The sequence below is a fragment of the Salvelinus namaycush genome, chromosome 31 (assembly GCF_016432855.1).
Source record: "Salvelinus namaycush isolate Seneca chromosome 31, SaNama_1.0, whole genome shotgun sequence".
NCBI classification, from domain to species: Eukaryota; Metazoa; Chordata; class Actinopteri; order Salmoniformes; family Salmonidae; genus Salvelinus; species Salvelinus namaycush.
This window is the reverse complement of record NC_052337.1, coordinates 13,618,267-13,633,033: the sequence shown is the minus strand read 5'-3', so window position 1 is coordinate 13,633,033 and position 14,767 is coordinate 13,618,267. Positions and strand designations below refer to the sequence as shown.

Genomic DNA, 14,767 nt, shown 5'->3' with positions numbered 1-14,767 from the left:
TACTTCCCCACTTGCTGATTGAGAGCATAAAAACCATGACTATGCACTCCCCCACACAGCCCACTCCCCCACACAGCCCACTTCCCCCCCCCCCCCCCCCCAACTGACCTAATTGTTACACAATGGTCCACATGTACAGGCTCAGAGCCACAGAATGTTGAACCCCAAAAACGATATGCCCCAAAGTCAACCTCCAGAACACACACAGGCTAAGCACTAGCCATCTAACCCAAAATGACCCCCCCATACACACACTTCCCCCCATACACACGACTCATTGTGAGTTGCCAATTGACATAGAACACTATATATAAATTCTATGTACAGGCTAAGAGCCACAGTTTATTTTTTTATTTTTTATTTTTTAAATTAATTTTATCCCATTTTCTCCCCAATTTTCGTGGTATCCAATCGCTAGTAATTACTATCTTGTCTCATCGCTACAACTCCCGTACGGGCTCGGGAGAGACGAAGGTCGAAAGCCATGCGTCCTCCGAAGCACAACCCAACCTAGCCGCACTGCTTCTTTAACACAGCGCGCCTCCAACCCGGAAGCCAGCCGCACCAATGTGTCGGAGGAAACACCGTGTACCTGGCCCCCTTGGTTAGCGCGCACTGCGCCCGGCCCGCCACAGGAGTCGCTGGAGCGCGATGAGACAAGGATATCCCTACCGGCCAAACCCTCCCTAACCCGGACGACACTATGCCAATTGTGCGTCGCCCCACGGACCTCCCGGTCGCGGCCGGCTGCGACAGAGCCTGGGCGCGAACCCAGAGACTCTGGTGGCGCAGTTAGCACTGCGATGCAGTGCCCTAGACCACTGCGCCACCCGGGAGGCCTCTAAGAGCCACAGTTTGACTGTTGGAGCCAGAGTGTACATTGTCTATAGTCTAGCACTTTAGAAGTGATTACATAGGTTTCAGATAACGACCGCTCCCTCAGATGGTTAAGATTCCAGGGACCGAGGCTGGACCAGGAATTCTCGTTCCTGGAGGACTCCCAGTCGTTACATACTGTTCTTCCAGCACACAGGATTCCATTAACCAAGGGCTTCATCTTTAGCCTAGTTCTGGTGTGATTGTATTGTCGGTGATAGAGCAGATATGTGCAACATCTAGAGGCCCCTGTGTAACAGGGAAACATGTACCTATATCACTTCTGGTTAATTCACAAGGACACAAACAAGCTGCAGCTAGATCTTTGGCCTTACAGAGATACCAGAAGTAGAGTCCGATCCCTATGGACTTACAGACTTAGGCCTACATCCAAACTAAAACATGAATAAGTATTTTCCCCCTTTCTGATTCTCTATTTTTGCATATTTTTGATACCGAATGTTATCTAATGTTTTGGTTGAAGATCAGATAAGTTTACAAATAAAAAAAGTATACTTTTACTTATTTAACTAACAGTTATGCAACACCCAACTCCCCTGTGTGAGAAAGTAATTGCCCAATTACATTTGTGGGTTTTCAAGAATGAACTGCTCGTTTCAAGACCTGCCACATCTCAATTGGGATTAGGTCTGGACATTCCAAAACTTCAAATCTGTTGATTTTTAACCATTTTGATGAAGACTTAATTGGGTGTTTTGGATCATTGTCTTGCTGCATGACCCAGCTGCGCTTCAGCTCAGACGGATGGCCTGACATCCTGCTATAGAAATCTCTGATACAGAGCAGAATTCATGGTTGCTTTTATTAAGGTAATTCGTCCAGGTCCTGAGGCAGCAAAGCATCCCCAAAACCATCACACTACCACCACCATGCTTGGCTGTTGGTATGAGGTTCTTACTGTGGAATGCAGCGTTTGGTTTTCACCACACATAAAATGGGACCCATTTCATCCAAACGGTTTACTAAAGTTTGGCAGAAAGCACCTGGAAGATCATCAAGACTCTTGGAAGAATGTTCTACGCACAGAATGTTCTATGAACAGTCAAAAGTCTAACTTTTTGGACGACATGGGTCCCATTATGCAAACATTGCTGAAAAGCAACACATTTGAAGTCCATACCTAATCCCACTGAAGATGTTGTGGCAGGACTTGAAACGAGCAGTTCATGTTTGAAAACCCACAAATGTGGCTGAGTTAGAACAGTTCTGCATGGAAAAGTGGGCCAAAATTCCTCCACAGCAACATGAGACTGATCAACGACTGCAGGAAGCGTTTGGTTGGATTCATTGCAACTTAAGATGGCACAACCAATTGAGTGTAAGGGGGCAACTAATTTTCACACAGGGGCATTGGTGTTGTATAACTTGGTTAATGAATTAAGTATGTAATTAGTGTGTTATTTGTTCACTCTGGTTCCCTTTATCTAATATTAGGGTTTGGTTGAAGATCTGATAATTCAATATCCAAAATATGGCAAAAGTAGAGAAAATTAGAAAGGGGGCAAATACTGTCACATCACTGTAGGTCTAAAAAGCTGCCCTTCCTCCCATCAGCACAACAGTACTGGTTCATTACTGTTTGGCTTATTAACTACTGAGGGGATTCCACTGAGACTGGCTCCTATTAGCTTACCGAGACACAAAAAAGGAGAGGACTTGAGAAAAGTTGTCAGAATAAAAAGAAAGTGAGGAAAGGTAGAGAGAAAGAAGACTTACGTTTGAAAACGTAACCATCTACGGTCTCTCTGTTATAGGGTGAAAGAGGCCAGATTAATAAGGAAAGGGGTTCAGAGTATACGATAGACAGGGGTGACTGAGAAGCTAAGAGACAGAGAAAGGCAGGTTGACATTTAAAGACCATGTATGCTTGATCAGGAAATGTGGGTGGAGGCTCCGTATGGAGGGTGACGCAATTGCGGCGCCTTCGGAAGGCTCGCGGGGGCCAAATCAAGCTCTATACCACATCGCTTTGCACCTCCGAAGTTCTGTAACAATGCGGAAGGCTCTGTATAGCTCCGTATTGACATGATTGGTTGACGGTAGGTGAGTCCATACATCCTATACAAACACAAACTCACTACCTTGACAACAGCTCTGCGAAGCACAAGAGGTATGAATGCCCTTGACTTCTGCGGAGGCCACATCGCAGTAAATGCTGTATGGCCAATACAGAGGCCAGATTGACCATAAAAATCAGCTTTTATTGGGATGAGTCTTGTCCTTGAGGCAGAACTGAGCAGTTGCCACTAGATGGGCCAGCTGCAAAGTCAAAATAGGCCATATTGTACAAATGTAAAGGTTAGGCATTAGGGTTAGCAGTGTAGTTCAGGTTAAAATAAGATGATATGACTTTGTGGCTGTGCCAGCTAGTGACCATTCTGCAGAGCTGCCTCCAGAGCATGAGTCATGACAAAAAAAAAAACCTGCAAGAGACAGTGAGAGAAGGCAAGAGGGAGGAGAGGCAGGAGAGTGGGAAGAGGGAGACCGTCAAATAGGGTTCAAGTCTACGCCATCATCCCATTACACTAGGAAAAGCGATGGAGTGCCCTCCTCCTCATCCCTCGCTCCTAGGGTGAAAGGATGAGAAGAATGCTATGCATTTGGCCCCACAGGGCTCTGAGTCCCACAGCTGACACTAAACTACAGCCATGAACCTTCAACTGAGTGACAGGGGGAAGAAATGTTCTTGCTCTTCATTGTAATCAGAGGGCTGATATAAATACTATGCATGTCAGTCTCTCTTGGTTATGAGTTGAGACTAACAGCATCACTTTTTGTAAGAAACATGAATGCATTGAAAAACCCATTATGTTTGCATAGTCAACTTACACACAGCTCTGACACACACTTACCCCACCACACATGGCGCCAGGGGTATTTTCCAGTCCCCAAATCCAGAACAAATTCAAGAAAGCGTACAGTATTATATAGAGCCATTACTGCATGGAACTCCGTTGCATCTCATATTGCTCAAATAAACAAACCTGGTTTTAAAAACACTATACAGCAACACATCACCTCTCCTCTATTTGACCTAGTTTGTGTGCATGTATTGATATGTAGGATACATGTGCCTTTAAAAAAAATGTAGTTCTGTCCATGAGCTGTTCTTGTCTATTAATGTTCTGTATTATGTCATGTTTTGTATGGACCCCAGGAAGAGTAGCTGCTGCTTTTGCAACAGCTAATGGGGATCCTAATAAAATAACAAGTTCCAGATGCATAAAATGGCCCTTCAGCAAAGGAAGCACAAGACCATCCTCCTGGCAGATAACAGCTGATTCAAAAAAAGAGGTGTGGTGCTTTCTTGGAGAAAAGCATGCACACATTTAAAAACATGCTCCTTATCCTTTTACTTATAAAATGTATTGCACAACTAGCTAATTTTGTTTATAACTTGACAGTTATTTTGGGATTCCACCCATGTACAGCGCATTCGGAAAGTATTCAGAGCCCTCCACTTTCCACATTTTGTTACAGCCTTATTCTAAAATATTTTTTCCACACAGTAACACATAATGACAAAGCAAAAACAGGTTTATACATTTTTGCAAATGTATATAAAAACAAGAAATATCTACATAAGTATTCAGACCCTTTACTCAGTACTTTGTTGAAGAACCTTTGTCAGCGATCACAGTCTTGAGTCTTCTCGGGTATGACGCTACAAGCTTGGCAACACCTGTATTCCTCCCATTCTTCTCTGCAGATCCTCTTAAACTCTGTCATGTTGGATGGGGAGTGTCGCTGCACAGCTATTTTCAGGTCTCTCCAGAGACGTTCGATTGGGGTCCGGGCTCTGGCTGGGCCACACAAGGACATTCAGAGACTTGTCCCAAAGCCACTCCTGCGTTGTCTTGGCTGTGTGCTTAAGGTTGTTGTCCTGTTGGAAGGTGAATCTTCACCCCAGTCTGAGGTCCTGAGCACTCTGGAGCAGGTTTTCATCAAGGACCTCTGCTCCATTCATCTTTCCCTTGATCCTGACTAGTCTCCCAGTCCCAGCCGCTGAAAAACATCCCCACAGCATGATGCTGCCACCACCATGCTTCACCGTAGGGATGGACCATGTTGTTTCCTCCAGACGTGACACTTGGCATTCAGGCCAAAGCACTCAATCTTGGTTTCATCAGACCAGAGAATCTTGTTTCTCATGGTCTGAGAGTCCTTTAGGTGCCTTTTGGCAAACTCCAAGCGGGCTGTCATGTGCCTTTTACTGAGGAGTGGCTTCCGTCTGGCCACTCTACCATTAAGGCCTGATTGGTGGAGTGGTGCAGAGAGGATTGTTCTTCTGGAAGGTTCTCCCATCTCCATAGAGTAATTCTGGAGCTCTGTCAGAGTCACCTCCCTGACCAAGGCCCTTCTCCCCAGATTGCTCAGTTTGGCCGAGTGGCCAGCACTAGGAAGAGTCTTGGCGGTTCCAAATTTCTTACATTTAAGAATGGAGGCCACTGTGTTCTTGGGGACCATCAGTGCTGCAGATTTCTTTTGGGTACCCTTCCCCAGATCTGTGCCCGACAATCCTGTCTCGGATCTCTACGGACAATTCCTTCAACCTCATGACTTGGTTTTTGCTCTGACATGCATGGTCAACTGTGGGACCTCCGACAGGAATGTTCCTTTACAAATCATGTCCAATCAATTTAATTTACCCCAGGTGGACTCCAATCAAGTTGTAGAAAGACCAAGGATGATCATTGGAAACAAGATATTGCCTGAGCTCAATTTGAGTCTCATAGCAAAAGGTCAGAATAAGTATGTAAAATGTATCTTTTTAAAGTTAGTGTTCATTTCTAAACTGTTTTCGCTTCCTCTGAATACTTTGCCTCATAACGCGCGATTGAGAAGTAGTCTAATGTCAAATAAAACGCATTTGTTTCCACATTTCCTCGCCTCGATTACTTTTGACATTTTAGAAAAGCAGGCGAGGCAGCGGCAAGAGGCGAACAAAACCAATCGAGACCCTCCCAGTGTCAGGAGCATCAATGTTCCCCCTCCTAAAAAAAGGGACAAGGCCATCACCCACTCTACCCCTCTGCTCATCCCTTCCTCTGTACTTGTGTCCATCTCGCAGAGAGCAGAACATACATGTTACATGCCGTGACCGGTAACAGGAAGAAAATGTCAAGCAGAGGGCATGTCGCCAGTAAGTAAAAACAGAAAAAGCATTTGACTGATGTCAACACTTCAGCCAAGAAAAAGAGCCCCCTAGGTGCTCCCCGTATCTTGGATATAGAGATGGATACGTTGCACAGAGCAGTCAGCAAAATGTTTTAACCATGCAGTAATCACATATAGTGTAAGAGAGCAAAGGCTCAGATTCCATCGACAGTACACTGCATCCTGACAAAAATACAGTAAGTTGTTTTGGTTTTGTCATGGGTCACATGTATATTGCAGAGGCTTTTGTTGGATCAGAAAATTACTTTGTGCAGAACGTACAGTAAAGCTGCCAGAGCTGTTCTTTATCATTTTTGATCTCCTTGTGCCTGTGTGATTTCCTCTGCCTGTTAGTATGCAGTGGTGTGTGGGTAAAAAATGTATCATTGGGGAAGCAAAGCCCCCCCCCCTCAAAAGAAAAGCCATATTAGAACATGTGTTGTGATAATTACATTATTTGCTCTATAACCTTTTTAGTTCATATGCCTTGCAAAGTGATACACTACATGACCAAAAGTATGTGGACACCTGCTCGTCGAACATCTCATTCCAGAATCATGGGCATTAATATGAAGTTGGTCCCCCCTTTGCTGCTACAGTATAACAGCCTCCACTCTTCTGGAAAGGCTTTCCACTAGATGTTGGAACATTGCTGTGGGGACTTGCTTCAATTCAGCCACAAGAGCATTAGTGAGGTCGGGCATTGGTGTTGGGCAATTAGGCCTGGCTCGCAGTTGGGATTCCAATTCATCCCAAAGTTGTTCGACAGAGTTGAGGTCAGGGCTCTGTGCAGGCCAGTCAAGGTCTTCAACAATGATTGACAAAATATTTCTGTATGGACCTCGCTTTGTGCACTGGGGCATTGTCATGCTGAAACAGGAACAGGCCTTTCCCAAACTTTTGCCACAAAGTTGGAAGTACATAATCTAGAATGTCATTGTATGCACGAGCATTAAGATTTCCCTTCACTGGAACTAAGGAGTTTAATCATGAAATAACAGCGCCAGACTATTATTCCTCCTCCACCAAACTTTACAGTTGGCGCCATGCATTTGGGCAGGTAGCATCCACCAAACCCAGATTTGTCCTTCGGAATGCTAGATGGTGAAGCGTGATTCATCACTCCAGAGAACGTGTAGCCACTTAGCCTGAGTCCAATGGTGGCGAGCTTTACACCAGTTCAGAAATTTGACGAACTGCCTTGTTGGAAAGCTGCCATCCTATGACAGTGCCACGCTGAAAGTCACTGAGCTCTTCTGTAAGGCCATTCTATTGCCAATGTTTCTATGGAGATTGCATGGCTGTGCGGCTGAAATAGCCAAATCCAGTAATTTGAAGGAGTGTCCAAATACTTGTGTGTGTGTGATATATATATATATCTAGCTCTCTCTCTCTAAGGCCGAGACGATAAGACACAGTAGAAGAATAAATTCAACCACACCTTTGTTTCCCCACAAAACCAGAGCAACATCTGTTCACAAAGCATATTGCATGTAACGAACAGTTACATGACCTACAGCATGGTCAATCAAGTTAATGTTTCCAACATTTTCGGACTACTAAATTACTATTGATTTTGAGCCACAGAGAATTACCACAAGTCGCAAAGGAAACAGGAGCTGCCTCCACTATTCCAGGCACCATTTCAACTTCAAATCACCTATGCTTTGTCTAATACAGTGACAATGAAAAGAGACCCAAAACGATTTAGTCCAATCAACTAAGCTAAATATGATGTGGCTGTCCATGGCACTGATGTGTGTGTGCGCAAGTAGAAAAAAATAAAAAAATAAATGTTAACTCACCCAATGCCATCCTCCTCTCTTTAGTTTTTGGTTGTCCTGGCTAAAATGCTTGCTCGCTAGCCTAACTTCTTTTAATGTGCAATGATGATCTAGCTAGTTAACATTAGCCTACTACATATTGCACTTCCATCTAGGGCTGGCCGGTATACCGTATTTGACCATATACCTGTATTTATGCATGGACCAGTTTGGGTTTAACTTTACCTTCTATAACGGTATTTGAATGTTTGGTTTGTTAAGTGTGATACGCCGTGTGTAACGTCCATTTTTATAGTTTACTCCAGCTACTTGAGTCATCCCTCTCTGCATGCCGCGTTCCACACAGACCTAGTCCACAGACCTAGTCACTCAAGGAGCACATTTATTGTTGCTTGACCACAAGACACTTTCGTTCAGTCTGCATGGTCAATGCAGCACACGCAACAATGTTGATGACAACGTTGTTTCCACTTTGAACTTAATAAATCCACAAGCGTTCTATAATTACGATATTAGTTTGTGTTTCTTACATCTGCAAATAGCTAGTTTATTTTCTTAGCAAGTTAATACAAACCATGTTAGCCACTAATGGTAATCGCTAGTTTGCTGACTAATAAAAGTACTGAGTCAGAACGTAGCTAGCTAATACAGCCTAATACCAGTACTGGTGGAGGCTTAAATCAGCATGTTTTTTTGTGCAACAGTATCTTCTAAATCAAAGAGGAATAGGCGAAGCGTGAATATGTTAGCTATATGAATAAAGATTTAATGTAGCCAAAGAATATAGGGTCTCCTAGGAAACACTGAACATCACTTTGGTTCCTACGCTGTCACAATAACTCGTCCATGGCATTTTCATTCGTTGTCATGTCAAACACTGTATTCAAAGCGCCCACTATTACTTATATTCTAACTATAGCATTATAATAAACATTCCATTTCCATGATTCCAAAAGTTCACCCAAGTGTTTTTATCTAAATCGCAATAGCAACATTTGGTTAAAAATAAGGCCTAGTATTTTTGCCCATATCATGGCAGTGTGGAAATGATCTCAAATGAGTGCAGGAAATGCAGAAATTGAGGGAAATTCAAGAAATTATTTTAGGTTGAAGTTGAATTGAACATAAAACAATCCGAATGGAGAAAGACCCATTGAAAAAATTTAGAATATACGTGTTGCCACCATAGGGTCACGCACTACTCAAAGCAAATTTTGAATGTTTTTGATTAATAAAAATACCTTCATACTGTCAAAGATTTGAAAAATAACATTTGATATTTTGGCCATATCGCCCAGCCCTACTTCCATCCTCTCAGGTCAGGGGCATAATGCATGCATTTATGGTTGGATCGGAATCGCTGTTATAATCATTGGCCAGTACGGAGAATTAAGTAAAACCACGAGTCCAAATCCCCATCCATGGCTAATTTAGGAAAGGGAGAATTTTAGCTAGCTATTCAGCCACTGGAGGACAACGAGATGAAACAATTGAAGATCTGACAATGACGTTTGGCTTTTGTTGTGATTGGTGTGAAACCAAATCCAAACTGGCTTCCCTTGACACTTTTTTTGGTGCGCCAGGGCCATTCACAATTTAACTCAACGCCGATTGGCTATTATTTTATTGAAAAAACAAACAAGGGAGGCCTAATACTCGCTGGCTTACCTTGTATTCAATGCTATGGGTGGCAACAATATCATACTCTTTTTGACCAGACAGCATCAGATAGATGGCCTTCACATACAGAGACAGAGGGGCGGTGTTTCGTTTGCCTTCTTTGGTGATATACAGCACATTCGGCCTCATACGAATTGAAGGAACATTTTACATATTTTTGGGAAGCCTGGCGTCCCTTGACATCCATGAATACATGCCACTGTATGTACCACCACCCTTTCAGTCCAGACCAGGGTTTTCGTTAGGAAAATGTGGCACCGGACATTTGACCTGCATTTTAAATTTACTGGACATTCAAGAATTTTACCAGATCCATTGTTGCACAACCCGATTAGGGAATCCACCCGCGGTGCTCAGAATGCCAGAAAGAAACATTTGAAGATGTTAGAATACATAGGTGGCGCGTCAATAAGGCTAGGGGAAGCTAAGTTTCCCTAAAGTAAATTGAATTGCCAAAATAGCTTACTCCTATCTATACAGAAATAAATAAAATAGGCTAATACACCAGAAAGCATGATTTGTCCACAGATGATCATTAGCTTCTTAAAAAAATTTTTTTTTCCAAAGCTGCGGATTGTTTTCAATCACATTGCCTACAGTCGGAAGGGCCCACAACACTCTACTCAACAAATTGGATGCTGTCTATCACAGTGCCATCCGTTTTGTCACCAAAGCCCCATATACTACTCACCACTGCGACCTGTACGCTCTCGTTGGCTGGCCCTCGCTTCATACTCGTCGCCAAACCCACTGGGTCCAAGTCATCTGCAAGTCTCTGCTAGGTACAGCCCCGCTTATCTCAGCTCACTGGTCACCATAGCAGCACCCACCCGTAGCACGCGCTACATCTCACTGGTCACCCCCAAAGCCAATTCCTCCTTTAGCCGCATTTACTTCCAGTTCTCTGCTGCCAATGACTGGAACAAACTGCAAAGATCACTGAAGCTGGAGACTCATATCTCCCTCACTAGCTTTAAGCACCAGCTGTCAGAGGAGTTCACAGATCACTGCACCTGTACATAGCCCCATCTGTAAACAGCCCATCCAACTACCTCACCCCCATTCTGTATTTATTTATGCATCTTGCTCCTTTGCACCCCAGTAGCTCTACTTGCACATTCATCTACTGCACATCTACCATACAAGTGTTTAATTGCTATATTGTAATTACTTCGCCACCATGGCCTATTTATTGTCTTACCTCCCGTATCTTACCTCATTTGCACACACTGTATATAGATTTTTTTCTCTTTTTTCTACTCTATTATTGACTGTATGTTTTGTTTATTCCATGTGTAACTCTGTTGTTGTCTGTGTCGAAATGCTGTGCTTCATCTTGGCCAGGTCGCAGTTGTAAATAAGAACTTGTTCTCAACTAGCCTACCTGGTTAAATAAAGGTGGGGAAAAAATTAATTAGGGCTAGTAGGCCATCTTACAGAAGTCTGCAAATGCAAGGATGCATGGAATGCTTTATTATAAAGGTGGTGAGAATGAACTTCCCCGAACTTGAAACCCACACGCAGCCTGTTAGAATAACTGTCAACATTTACTTTTCCTCAGCCAACAGGAGTAGTAACAAAAAGAATAATCAATAACCTACGTCAATCTACTATCCGCCATAGCACAAAAGATGACCTATATTATTGGTCAGCTTGTTCTGTGTGAGAAAGAAATAGCCTATCCCAACACACTCTGGGACAGTTGTGGAATGAGTGATCCAAAATTCATACAACCAGTAGGCTTAGGCTACATCCCCCCAAAAGTTTAAAAACAATGAGGCTCATGCAATAGATCGTTTAGATTAAGATGTTGATCAACTTATTTCTTCACATTCTAATCCACCATGGGAAACAGGTAGGCCTAAGGGTAAGAGATTAGAGGTCAGGGGTGAAGGGCCCTCTAACCCTTAACACTGACCTATGGTGGAACAAAGGTTATAGAGAGCTGGGGTAAGATGTCAGGTGTGAAGGCCTACCTGTATACGTAGGGTCCTCTCTGCTCCACCATGGGTTTCTCTCCAGCCAGGACTTCAGTAGGGTTCAGGACATTGAAGAAATAGACAGTCATAAAGAAGGGGACAGGGACATCCTTCCACATGGTGTAGGACATCTCATTCTTAGGGTCTATCACTAAGTTCTGAGGAGAAGACAATAATGATTCAACTACCATACAAAACAACATATGAATATACATGGCGTTCAGTACGACAGCTCGTTCTGCTCTGTGGGAGGGGCTCACTGACAGTAGCCCATATTCAGTGTATGTGACTCATGTGGAAATCAAACACCAAAGTATGTCGACACCTTCAAATTAGTGGATTCGGATATTTCAGCCACACCAGTTGCTGACAGGTGTACAAAATAGAGCACACTGCCATGCAATCAGCATAGACAAACATTGGCAATAGAATGGCTTTACTGAAGAGCTCAATGACTTTCAATGTGGGACTGTCATAGGAAGCCACCTGTCCAACAAGTCAGTTCGTCAAATATCTGCTCCGCTAGAGCTGCCCCGGTCAAATGTAAGTGTTATTGTCAAGTGGAAATGTCTATGAGCAACAACGGCTCAGCCGTGAAGTAGTAGGCCAAACAAGCTCACAGAACAGGACCGCCGAGTGCTGTTGCGCGTAAAAATCATCTGTCCTCGGTTGCAAAACTCACTACCGAGTTACAAACTGCTTCTTGAAGCAACGTCAGCACATGAACTGTTCATCAGGAGCTTCATGAAATGGGTTTCCATGGCCAAGCAGCCGCACACAAGCCAAAGATCACCATGCGCAATGCCAAGCATCGGCTAGAATGGTGTAAAGCTCTACGCCATTGTACTCTGGAGCAGTGGAAACGCGTATCTCGAGTGACTAATCACGCTTCACCATCTGGCAGTACGACAGACGAATTTGGGTTAGGCAGATGCCAGGAGAACGCTACCTGCCCCATGCATAGGAATGTCTGCGGCTGTTCATGGTTCAGGCTAGGCCCCTTAGGTCCAGTGAAGGGAAAACTTAACGCTACAGCCTACAATGACATCTAGACAATTCTGTTCAGTTTGGGGAAGGCCTTTTCCCAAAATGCCCCAGTGCACAAAGCAAGGTCATACAGAAATGGTTTGTCGAGATTGGTGTGGAAGAGCTTGACTGGCCTGCAGAGCCCTGACCTCAACCGCATTGAAACGCCAACTGCGAGCTAGGCCTAATCACCAAACATCAGTGGCCGACCTCAATAATGCTCGTGGCTGAATGGAAGCAAGTCCCGACAGCAATGCTCCAACATTTATTTGAAAGTCTCCCCAGAAGAGTGGAGGCTGTTATAGCAGCAAAGGGGGGCACCAACTCCATATAGTGCCCATGATTTTGGAATGAGATGTTCAACGAGCAGGTGTCCACATACACTACATGACCAAAAGTATGTTGTTGCCAGCAGCACTCTGGTCCAACCAGCTGAATCATTGGGACCAGTGCCTACTTCATCAACTTCCTATTTTGTTACTTCGCATGTTCCAGCGTGAACAAATTATTGCACAAGATAGTGACAAGAAAAACATTTTGTAGCCTACACTGCAGGAAAATAATTCTTTAAAGTTAAAACATCACAACTATTTGTTATCGCTTTCTCTAGATGCAAGTACCTCAATGCATCTTTAAAACAACAAATATGTACATAGCCCTTTCTATGCCAATAGGGACATTGGTAGCAGTAGAAAGTGTCATTATTCCCAAGGGGAAATTGGTTTCGGGCATAATCATTCATAGAAAAGAGCAGGAGAGGGAGACATTTTTGGAATGAAAGACATGCAGGTCGATTAACTACGTCATGTAAAACATGCATTTCTCAAAGCTGCCTGCATGTCAGGACAGGGAACTACATTTAGGTTACATACTGTATATTATAATTGTATCTATTCATCATCGATTGGTTTTGCCCCACAATTCCCCCTAAACGTTTGGCTAGTTCTTTCGTGATTATATACCTTCTTACAGTATTGTGCATACTATTTAGCTTTACGTTTCTGCTTGTTAAAACTAAGAGAAGATATAAATTATTTGATACGAACGTGCACATATTTCATTTTAATAATTAAAACATCAAATCAAGGGATCCTAAATTTTGTTCCAGCTCAATAATAAAATGTGAATAAATTTAAAAAAATCTCCCTCAACCAAATGAACAATTAAACTCAACTTGTAGTAAAATTGTTAATTGATATCGTTGTAAATTGCTGTAAATGCCTACTTTTTTAAATTGCATTGAGTTTATGTGATGTATCAGTCAGTCTTGCTCGACTGCGGCCCACATTTTTTTCTGTTTTGTTACATGTTTGTAATGTCTCCGGCTGGATCAACCTACTAATTATAATAACTAATCAATTAAATCAATCACCAATATGTAAGTCAGGTTCATTATAGGCACTTCGCTATACGTTAGTCGTGACTGACCAGGATAAATATTAATGCCGTTGCGTTAGAGGTTTTTAAATTATTAAAAACCTATAGGTAAAAACAATATTATTTTAATTGAATCTCCACTTACCTTGACTATTTGGTTGTCGATAATGATTGGTCCAACGAAAACAATAACTGTTCCAAAAACTACCGTCAGAGTGCCAACGACTAAAAGTCCGATTGCTAGCTTAGATTTATTCATAGCTATAGACACAGCTTAACCGGGCACCAATAAAAATGTACTAAATCAAGCTATAGCTAGATAAAAACAATGCATGTAGGCTGTCGGCTATAGCCAAGTCATTCAGTGGCTTTTGTTTGGAACGCTGTCTGGTTTACTGCAGCTCTAGACAAGATTCAAGAATACGGAGCGTCAACCAATATACACCTAAACTGAATGGCAAGTGTTGAAGGTCCTTGCCACTCGCCAGAATATGATCTTAAAGTCCAAAGAAATTTAGATAATGCCGGTCTTGAAGTTAAGTGAGGGCTCAGAGTGGAACCGCTCTGTTTATATCGTTCAAGCCACGCCTCCCGACACGCTGGGGGTGGTGTGTGTGTGTGTGTGTGTGGAGGGGTAGTTTAATTACGGTAGCAGAGAAACGCATTTAATTTATAAATCACAACATTTAACGCAAAATCATATTTTAAGACCTGATTGTATAAGAACGAAGCAAATTTGGCAAATGAGGCCCTAGGTCAGAAAATGAAGCCCAACATATTGATCTGTCACCTTTTGTGTTGCAGTTGTGAATAATGAGACAGACAGACAAAGACAGGCAGAGGACAGACAGACGAACAAGACCACGT

At 43.0% G+C, this 14,767-nt stretch overlaps 1 protein-coding gene across 2 annotated transcripts in view; it reads right to left on the bottom strand.

Annotated features, from left to right (window-relative positions):
• Positions 1-14,159, bottom strand: part of LOC120026223 (scavenger receptor class B member 1-like) — a 36,811-nt gene extending 22,652 nt beyond the window's left edge. For both annotated transcript variants that reach the window (XM_038971047.1, XM_038971048.1), the window contains exons 1-2: positions 14,046-14,159; positions 11,495-11,655 (exon numbers count right to left, since the gene is read on the bottom strand). In XM_038971047.1, coding sequence (XP_038826975.1) covers positions 11,495-11,655; positions 14,046-14,159 — 275 coding nt within the window. The remainder of the gene's footprint in view (positions 1-11,494; positions 11,656-14,045) is intronic.
• Positions 14,160-14,767: the final 608 nt, after the last annotated feature.